Source organism: Enhydra lutris, unplaced genomic scaffold (genome assembly GCF_002288905.1).
Source record: "Enhydra lutris kenyoni isolate GAN:26980312 unplaced genomic scaffold, ASM228890v2 scaffoldscaffold2, whole genome shotgun sequence".
NCBI classification, from domain to species: Eukaryota; Metazoa; Chordata; class Mammalia; order Carnivora; family Mustelidae; genus Enhydra; species Enhydra lutris.
The window spans coordinates 20,427,855-20,438,962 of record NW_019154086.1 but is presented as its reverse complement, the minus strand read 5'-3'; the positions used below and the strand labels follow the sequence as shown (position 1 = coordinate 20,438,962).

General features: G+C 35.5%; 1 protein-coding gene across 2 annotated transcripts in view; it reads right to left on the bottom strand.

Annotated features, from left to right (window-relative positions):
- The window catches only part of LOC111148550 (polyhomeotic homolog 3), a 73,791-nt gene that overhangs the window by 5,783 nt on the left and 56,900 nt on the right, over nt 1–11,108 (bottom strand). For both annotated transcript variants that reach the window (XM_022505195.1, XM_022505206.1), the window contains 3 exons: nt 8,054–8,168; nt 5,104–5,236; nt 4,781–5,012 (listed from right to left, as the gene is read on the bottom strand). In XM_022505195.1, the coding sequence (XP_022360903.1) occupies nt 4,781–5,012; nt 5,104–5,236; nt 8,054–8,168 (480 nt within the window). The remainder of the gene's footprint in view (nt 1–4,780; nt 5,013–5,103; nt 5,237–8,053; nt 8,169–11,108) is intronic.

Genomic DNA, 11,108 nt, shown 5'->3' with positions numbered 1-11,108 from the left:
TGTAATACCAACTTCAAATCACTGGATTTGTCTCCGCTTTTGATAAAAAAACAAATTCCCACTGAAATTATGAACTTGCCCCCTCATCTCTTGCCAAATAATATCTTATCTCTCAGTGTAAACCAGGTGATTTAGCAGGTAACAATACTAACATCTACTTCAATTTCAAATGTTTTTACTGTCTACCAAATTTTCCACAGCCAGGTTATTCAATAAACTTCCCCACTAACAATAAAGAAACAACCAGGGAAGGTAATGAGTTAAGGAACCAAGAAAGGAGAGAATGCAATAATGGGGAAGCTTCCTTATGAGAGACAGTGAAATTATAAAAATGAATTTAAGAGTAAAAACTAACAGCTTCGAGTCTATTTTATTCAAATCAGCATTCTATAGAAAATAAAAAGATAACAAGTAATGGAAATGGTTACATTTCACCACTGGAGAGCACAACTTTGCTGGAATGATTATCCTTTCTACTGCAAATGTGTCATCCACTTGCTTACGTAAGATAATAATGTCATCCCTATAACCCGGGTACCAAGCACAAAGCATTGTTAGGTGCCAGATACATCCATTTCTGCATAAGTCAAGGACTGGATAAATGAATAAACAAACAATAAACAAAAACAGGATCTTCTACAGAGGAGCTATTTGCAAGAGTGATACACTTTCTTCTGTATTCAGCTGTATGGCCCTCTTTTCTCTTGGTTATTTCTTTTCCTATCTTCTCTGTTAGTTGTTTCTTTACTGTTTCATATATATAGTAATCAGCTTTTCAACTTCTCTATTTTAATTTCCAGACTTAAAAACTGACACTTCAAAAGTACCCTAAGCAGAATGTTATGGTTTTTGCCCATTTACCATATAGAAGAAATTATACAGTTAAAATGGGATTACTCACCATAGAAAAGCTCCCTTTCTTTTCCCAGAGGTAGCTCTCAAAACTGGGCAGACAAAACTGACTAATCTTGCATCTAGTTGTGACTTCATCCTTCTTTTTATGAAAGAACTAATGTTCTTCTCTCTTCAGTCTTATTTACAAGAACACAGGAAAGAAAAGAAGAGAGAGAAAGACAGGGCAGGACTTACTTAGATTCAGAAAACAGGAGCAATGAGAAGTAATGAGGACTGTTAAGAGCTACATTTGGGAATAGAAACAAGGAGTTTTCCCTAAGGAAATATATCGCATCTGTTGTTCCTCTGTACTGGGAGATCCCTCTTCAAATGTCTTCTTGTGATAAGTAAATGTATTCGTAAAATGATAAAGAACAAAAAATGTTTCAGGAAACAGCATGATCGTGGAGGAACGCATTATATTCAGAATTTTAGATCACAACTTCCATAAGCCAACCACAACAAAGATTAGTTATACTATACATTAGTATAAAAATGAAAAAATAAAATTACTTTAAAAAGAAAAGCGGGGGAGCACCTGGGTGGCTCAGTGGGTTAAAGCCTCTGCCTTCGGCTCAGGTCGTGATCCCAGGGTCCTGGGATTGAGCCCCACATCGGGTTCTCTGCTCCGTGGGGAGCCTGCTCCCCACACCCCCTGCCTGCCTCTCTGCCTACTTGTGATCTCTGTCTGTCAAATAAATAAATAAAATCTTTAAAAAGGGGGGGGCAAAAGCAATTATTTTTCTGAAACTCATTAAAGGAAAATGAATTTTCAAAAAATATTTAGATGCTTAAGGTATACTAAGCTAGAAATTCAATGAATTTCTGACATTAGAATCTACTTCTCTAAAATGACGGTGCCCCAGGGACTCGTACAAAACATATCCCAACTGCAGCAACGAGTCAGCATTGCTGGTTTTATGTCACCAGAAGCAGTTATCCAGATGGGCACGGACCTCAGCAACTGGATGAGCCCCAAATGAATTTTGCAATGTCCAGTCATTTTTCCAGCCAAACCCAAAACCAAACACTCTGCACAGAAATGATCTCAGTAAGGCTGGTGAAAATATATCACTTGCCACTTAATATTACATAAGAAACAAGTCCTAATATGAGTATTATGAAAACCAACAGTTTTTAGGTGAATTCCTATTTTATATGCCTACAGAGAAACCAAATCTACTACAGATTCACAAATTAGTAAGTACAGAATAAACTGACCTTTGCACTGTAACGAGTTAAGAAGGTAACTGCAGTTAATTGAGAATAATCATTCCCATAGAGAACCTTCTAAAGCACAAAAGTTAGAAGAAAATATATATATTTTATAATTTAGAGAGAGAGCATGCACACGTTGGGGTAAGGGGGTGGACAGAGAGGAGGAGACAGAATCTTAAGCAGGCTCCAATCTCAAGACCCTGAGATCACAGCTTGAGCCAAAACCAAGAGTCAGACACTCAACTGACTGAGCTACCGAGGCACCCCCAGAAGAATGTAATTTTTCACTGTGGTAGCAACTCTGAGATTGGATACACAGCATACAGCTCTAATATGGTCCTGGTAGGATGGTTCACAAGATGACAGTATACAAAGAAAACACTCTGTAAGTAAATATAGGTGCCCTGATGAAAGAGGGATGCCTGTCTCAGCTGGAAACAAAGAAAATACATGAGATTACAAAATATATAAGCTTATTCATTCTATGAGAAAAGGTTGGAAGCAGACTACCTGGGGGAAGAAAAATAACACAGACCCGAATGAGCCTGAAAGAGGCTCAAAAGATGTTTATAAAGGCCAGAGGAGCATAGAGAAATGAAGACAAAAGCATTTTCTGATACAAGATTTACTTTAGGCCACAGGGATTATTCAGAGAGAAACACTCAGAAAGAAGATATAACTGATCACACAAATAAGCCTGTTATTTTAGCCTGTCAAAGGAGTTTGGAAGTACTCCCATTTAATCAGTTAAAGGAAAGGAGACTCTTATCACCAAGCAATTCTAAATTTCATAAAGCAGTTTCTCTTTAACGGTAAGTCGTGTTCTCTAAACAACTGGCAACAAAATTGTATCTCGATGAACTAAGATAAGCATCTCAAATATAAGCAATCATGTTTTTTTTTTAACTGAAATGAAGCAAGAATGAGACAAAGGAGTTCAGCCTTTGTTCTAATACAGCAGCCAAGAGTAACCTCCTAGCAAATGGATATTGGGGAAAGTTAGAAAATTAGTCCTAAAAAATGCATATGAAATGACAGAAGAATCAGATACCTATTATTTGGTAATTATTTGACCAATCACTTTCCTCAGGATATGAACCAACGCTCCTCCCCAAAGGAAAGGAAATAGTATCCCCAAAGGAGAAATCGAGCTAACAGCTCACACACCTCAGGTAGAAGAGTGAGACTACCTCTGAAGATGACAGAATCAAAGTCCAATCCCAAGGAATCATTAGAGATTCCAGTGTTAATTCTCAAGATATCTAGACTGGTCTAAAAACTAAAATTTATGTCATTAAATATTAAAACCACAACCAGTAAAGACTCATCATCTTCTAATATATTGGTTTTAAAGCAGATTCAAAACCTATGGTTAGCACTTAACTTCACACCTAAGTTTCCAAAGGTGCGTATTTAAAAATCTTCCATGAAAAATGTATCCTCTCTTTAAACAACTGTAATCTTTCTTTAAAAGTGACCATATCTTGTTTTAAAAAAAAAAAAACTTAATTGAGCATTTCTGAAACAAGCTACTGAAAAAATAATTTGTCATAGAATTCTGTTTATATAAGGTAAAATGGCAGATGGGTTTTTTTTAAAAGCAGTTAATAGTCTTTCTTTACTCAGCACATTAACTGTAAGTCTGCTTCTGAGAGAGTAGTTATCTTCACTGAAAGATTCATCAGCAAAAATAGCTGGATTAATTTTAGTAAGTCTGTAGAGTTCAAAGGGGATATATTGTATCAAGAGAATAGTGTGATTCACAATAAAATCAAAATGGAGCAAACATCTTGTTTTCCACATTCATAAGGTCAAAATGAGTAAGATTTGCTGATTTAAAAAAATATAGTCTTAACATACATAATCAGTGTGGGTCTCATCATGAGCAATGGTGCAGTTATCTTTAGTAACCAGCCCCTTGGACAAAGGAGATATAAAAGACTGCTGCATTAAAGAAAAAAGATAAAGAACATAAAGAATTAAGCTGATGGAAAGAGTACCAAAATGAGAGAGCAGTAAAACATAAATAAGAAGTTACCCTCAATATTGGAATGGAATATCATAACTGGATCTTAGTTGTCTACTTAAAAAATCAAATTTTAGAAGGGTTCTTGATGTCTACTTATTGAAAAGAATCAAGGAATGCAGCTCCCTTTAAAAGAACCAGCTTGATTTTTAAAAAAAGAAACCAAAATGTTATCATATTCTAAAAGGTCTTGATTAGCTTTCAAAAATTAAAAAAAAATATATATATAGTCTCTCTTATTTTATTTTTAAAAGGTTAAATTAGGAAATAAAGAAGAAATAGAATAGAAAAATAGAAGAGCAGAAGGGAAGAAGCGTCTGACTCAATCTCTCTACTGACCTCTCGAGAGAAATCAGACTGAAGAGAAGAGAGCACCTTTAAGATCTTCACCGGCTGAGGTGTCACAGCAGAAGCAGGACTAGTCAGTTTTTATCGACTTGGGGGGTATGAGAAAATACCCAGTTGTGCTGAGGGAATAAGCAAGAGGAAACAGATCATATTTCAATAGCAAATGCCATTCAATTAATATATATACATAGTACTTCTGTAGCCCTCTTGTGCAATAGGTGCGGATGGATCTAACATCATTCCTGTGTGGGAATGCACAAGCAAGATACAAGGCCCAAGTGGTGAATTACATACCAGGCAAAGAGTGGATGAAGGCCCAGACATCATCAACTGTCCAGATAGATGGCTCTGTTTGTGCAACTGGTAGCAAGTCACTGTTCTCAGGCATTTTCCTAATTCTCACATCCCGAAGCTCACGTTCTCTTTCCCGCTCACTCTGCCTGCGCAGGCGTGTTGTCATAGCAGATGGAACAGACTCTTCATGAGAAGCCAAGTCTTCTTCTGCAGATGGATAAGTAATTGGAAGCTGGAAAATGTAGTACAAGTAAAATACAGCATTGCACTTTCCTTGCATTTCGGAAAAGGGTATAGTACATTGAAGCAAGGTTTCTACAGACCTGCCTAAGGATATGTTCTCTTGCTGCCCCATCAGGGCCACTTGGACGACGGCCACGATGCCCAAGACTTTGATTATCAGGCTTACGATTCCAACGACTAAGTGCAAATTTTTTAGAACAGCTAACATTGTACCTAAGAAATTCAAGTAAGAAAAAAATTAAGTGATAGATGGAACACCCCATTTAGTATTTAATTATGACTTTAAAGTGCACTTGTGAATCAGTAAGTGCCAAATACTTCATTAAGGACTGTAATACCTCAGAAAGTAAACCATAGCGTTCAATAGATTTACTTATGCTGACAGTCAAAAAATGGCTATGTATTTCAATAATATAGCTCTCAATACATTACTGGAGACCTATAACAAGGTACTGATATTTTCTTCTATTAACAGTATGATACCAGGAAACCTCGTGAAAAATACAGAGGATAACCGATTTTTTGCAAAATAATTCAAGGTTCAGGAGAAAATATATGAATTATGTAGATGTTCACACTTAAGTTTTCTCAAGTAATCATTTCTGGAGAGAGATTAATATAAAGAAGTTAACAGAGTAAAGAAGAGGAAATCTCAAATGGCTAGTACTTTTTCAAATATTTTTCAAATATTACTGAAATCAAAGAGTGAAAATACTATAAAGTTAAGATTTCAGAGTTACACAAGGAATTCATAGTTCTCACTATTCACGACATTCGAATACACCTAATTCTTTAAAATTAGCTGAAAGAGTATTTTCATTTTATCAAAACAGACTAGTAGTTTTTAATATAGATCTTTATAAGGCATGATGACAGTTTGAAAGAGTCCTATGCTGTTTACTGGGTTTCAAGGCCTAGAACAGGCAGGCAGACTTTTTCTACAAAGGGCCAAACATAAGTACTTTAAGCTTTGTGGACAATCCAAGTGTCTGTCAGAACTACTCCACTCTGCAACTGTTAACATGAAAGCAGCCATCAACAATAGTGAATGAGCATGGCTGTGCTGCAATAAAATTTTACTTAGACCAAAATTTGAATTTCACATAATTTTCATGTGTTATGAAATGTTATTCTTTTCGTTTTTTCCCAACCATCTCAAAATTTAAGAACCATCCTTAGCTCAGGCACCATCCAAAAATAGGCTACAGGAAGGATCTGGCCTGGGTACAGTTTGCCAACCCCTTCCCTAGAAAGAAGAGCGAAAAGAAATAATCTAAGAAACGAATTTCTGAAAAGCTAAAGAAAGGCAAAGAAAAATACATATAGTTCCTTTTTTACACATATAGAACTGCCACTGTAATTTTTTATTTTCAAAACTCTTAATCTAAGAAGATTTCTCAGGAAAAGGACAAAAATAAATTCAAATGAACTTTGCTGTTGATAACTATTCTAGGACCAATATACAGATACCAAAATAAATTTTCCTCATCTATGTTTATGACAATGAAAATGAATAAGCTATTTTTTTCCCTAAAACCTTTTTTTTTTAAGTGCCCTGATGGCCACTTCATTTTACCCTAAAACAACTCAACAAACTTTTGCTGCATTCAATACACTGGTCTGTGCGCACTGCTCTATAGGTGTCTGATTTCCAGTCACAGCAATCTACAAAACGTCCTTCCCCACTGACCAGAGAATAGAGACTAACCCTACACTTGGTATTTAGTCCCTAAATATCTAGATCTCCAAGGCAGACATGTAGATAGCAGTTCTTCCCTGACCTAATTTACCCTTTCCTCCTTAATCTCTCATCTGCATTTCCCTTATATTAGGATCCCTCACCCCTAAAGAGGTTCACCTAAAGGTATAGTAACTTGACAGCTCAGCAATCAATCACCTCTGGGAGGAGTTATGGTAGTGTTAAATGTCCTAAAATATTTAACAGTCAAAACATTTAAAATATTCTGAAAGGCCATCCTTTTCCCTCAGAGTTTTAATCACTTAGAATCAGAGAGCCACTCATCTTTTTTGTGGTGTATGCAAACTGGAAAACTCCCAAGTTAAAACAGCAGTTACATAACTTGGTTAGGGCTATCAATAACACGAGATAATATGTAAATAAAAGACTGACAACTAACTAAGAAACCAAATGAAGCCATTTTTGAAGGAAAATACTCTGATTATTTTTTTAACTTAAGTTTTACTAAGTATCTTGTAGTGGCACCATACAATATAATGTGTTCATGCAAGAAAATTCTACATACAAACAATTAAGATCTTATATTATTTAAGAGAATAATCACTTTCTGGAATAGAGAACAAACTTCAAAATAACCTGTGCATACACTTCACCCCCATGGTCAATACCTGTATTAGGACTGATTATCAAAATCAGAGTTTTTTTTTAATGTAAACTAAACATGTGATGAAAACAAGGAAGATACTTCTTTAGTTATGAATACGGTTTACCTCTAAAATTACTATTGAAAATAGATTTAGAAAAGACCTATTTTGCTCTCTGATGATTTAACAATGTGGGGAACTTGTGCCGCAGCTGTCCCACTTAAAAACCCAGGATAAACAGGAGTAATATATGAACAGATATGCATATAATGAATATAACATATTTATAATATGAATATAATGAAAACAGTTTAAAACAAAACAAAACCAGTTTAAATCCTGGTATTTTCATACTGATCAAACAATGAGGTGATAAAACAAATACTGTTTTGATACGTTAAGGACTAGTTCACAAGAGACATTCTCCTAAGCATATTCTTGCCAGGAGATTGCTACTTCTATGTTAGAATATGCTATAAAACTCACTGTAAGTGTTATGAATACGTAACTCTTACAGAGCAAAATTTAATAACTAAATATCAAAGTAACTCCAAATAATGCCTATTTGATATTCTTCCTCTATATTATCGTATCTAGTTTTGGCTGCTTGTACACTCTACAAGTTTTTTGGGTTTCTTACAATGGTTGTTCGTTTCCGCTTTAGGAAAGTCAAGGGAATAGAAATACCTTTTGGCACAGGACATAGTGCAGAATCGTTTTGACCGGAGAAATTCATTAGCATATCCCATCTTCCCACAGAATTCACACTTGAGCAACTCACTGTCCATTTCTTCTAATGTCTCTAAAAAAGAAACAAAGGAAAAAACTTCCAAAAATTTAATTGTGGCAGATTTTCTTTTAGCATCTACTTCAGTTGGATACAGCTAGTTCAGTCCTTCCAGGAAACTTAAAGGAATGGTCTTTTAACTTTTCAATGGATAAGCCACTGTGGCAAGGAAAATACTCCAAAAACAACTGCAACCACCAATTCCCTCTTACTCCTCCATAAACATTTTATGGAGTTATCTCTGTATAAATAAGCAATGCATTTTTAAAGGTTCATCTTGCTAAAATCCAACATACTTAAAATGGGCAAATAACTTTATTGAGCAGTGTAAAAGAAATGAAGATGAATAAGGCAAAACCTTCAGGAAGAACGCTCTCAGAAAGTACTGTGCAGGATATGAATTTTGGTGCATGGTGCTATGAAGATACATAGCAGAGAATACTTAATTGTAACTGGACAGAATGAGGATGACTTCAAAAAGAAACTAAACTTCTGATATGCTGGATTTTAGAGGAGCATGTAAGAGAACATTTTCAAAGGTCTGCAGTATACGGTAGAAAATACAGATACAAGGGCACCTGGGTGGCTCAGTATTTAAGCGTCTGCCTTCAGCTCAGGTCATGATCCCAGGGTCCTGGGATTGAGCCCTGCATCAGGCTCCCTGCTCAGCAGGAAGCCTGCTTCTCCCTCTCTCACGCCCCCTGCTTGTGTTCCCTCTCTTGCTGTGTCTCTGTCAAATAAATAAAATTAAAAAAAAAAAAAAAAGATGAAGAAAGGGACTCTGAAATGTAGACATGGATGACAAGTACTCAGAAAATTTAAGCATAGTATCCTAGTGTTACTGAAGAAGCAAACAGCAAAGTGCTAAGTCAAGGTAAGACCACAAGAACTACTAAAAAACATACTGTGAAATATCTGAAGTTCCAAGGGACATCCAAATATATCAACATGACTGATCAAATCATGAACTAGCAAGAGTTCACTATAAAAAAAATTTTTCAGGACTACCTTCAGAAGCAAGTCATCTGGTGAGTAGCAATAAGAAAGAGTCTCAAAACAAGTAAAATTAAAATTGCTCCTTCCAATGACCTAGAAATGGCTTCTGAACAACTGCGGCTCAACAACACATTCCCGGGAACTGATGTCATAACTTCCAGCATTGTTTTCACTTTGTCATGCTTGTAACCTGATCTGACAGGAGACAGGTTCTCTCACTCCACCACCAATGACACCAGTCTGGCCCCAAAGAATCTAGTCAAGTTGTTCCATTTCCAGACCATACTGAAAGATTTAAAAAGCTTGTATTCACTAATGTAGCAATATGTAATACTTGATATTGAAAGGTTAGAATCCCTTACAAAGGAGAAGAATGTGTTTTTGCTGGTGAGAGAGGGGAGATCCAAACAGGTATGGTCTAAGGACAGACAACGTAACAAAAAATGAACGTCAGTTTTACTTCTCCTAATGAAGAGAGGAACATTAACATTCAAAAATCCCTGTTCTCATGTTTGTCAGAATTTTAACAAATTTGGTATTACCAAGGCTACTTTTTGACATTTGTGAATAAAAAATTACAGAGACAAAAAACTGTTGCTTTAGCTAATAAAGATGGAAGTCTATGGCATAGACAGCTGGTAATTCTCCAATGTCCATTCTTCGCTTTTTTCCCACAGTAACAAAATCCTAAATTTCAGCAAGGTATATGGGCTCTGAAAATAAAAACTAGTTACTGCCCTAGGTGTAGCCATCCATGACATGTGAACGGAAATGCTTGCAAATTCCAGGTGGTATCCTTTTCTCCCATCTCACTGATTAGAATGTGAAAATGAAAATTAGCTATCTTGGAAACAAAAGCAACATTCTAGGGATGAGAGAATTGTAACTTGCTGGCATCTTAGGTGTTCAACACCTGCCTGCCTTTGGGCAAAAATTAAACTTCTACCTTATTTAATCAAATATTATTCTGGGTTTCTAATGGAGTGGCCAAACATATATCCTAACTAAGAGATGTCCCATTTTTTGTGTGGGAGGAGCAGTTACTTTTTAATTTTCGTAAAACTTGAGGTCACTTAATGGTATGAAGCAAAAGAGGGAGGCAATGAGATAGAAATCATTATCAATATGATTTACCATGGGAGACAAAAGATATTTTGGTAAATCACAATCTACTGGTTGGAGATACTAGTTACAGAACCACTCCAAATAGAAATAGAAACTGTCCTTTAAAAAGAGAATAATCCTTACACTAAGTTTTTAAGTACTGAATTAAACTGTATTTACTACTAATAACAGTAAACAAATGACTTCGCCATTTCACTCTATACCACTTCCCATAAACTAAACACTAAAACACACAGTAATAGAAACACTTTATAAAATTACCTTGGGAAATTATGAAGTATTTAAAAATTTGGCATACTCTATGTAAATAAAGCTCCACTGTGAAACAGATTAATCTTTTTTGACTATATTTACCTTATAACATTGTGCAAATTTAATTGTACAATGTGTTAATTTGGTACATTTACATATTATGCTTGTTGTTGTTGCAATATTTAGCACCTCCATCACCCTCTATCACTTTACATAATTATCCTTTCTTTTTAGTGATTGGAATACTTAAGTTTTAGTCTCTAAGCAATACTGTTGTCTATATTCATTACACTATGCATTAGATCTCTATGGCTTATTTACTACTCAATGCATAGATTAGTCATCTTTAAATCTTCCTTTTCTTTACTCTGGTAACTTACCTTGTGAAACTACCCTTTGCCTTGTCTTCCATACATCCTTTCCTTCCTCTTCCCACTATAACTACAAGTATCAATTACATACCAAACCTATGTTCATCCTACAGATTACCGGCAGCTTCCAAAAACATTCTTTTCATTTAATCTGTCTAAAAATCTTCAGCAACCATCCTCTTGACAAGATAACTCCTAACAACTTGGTCAA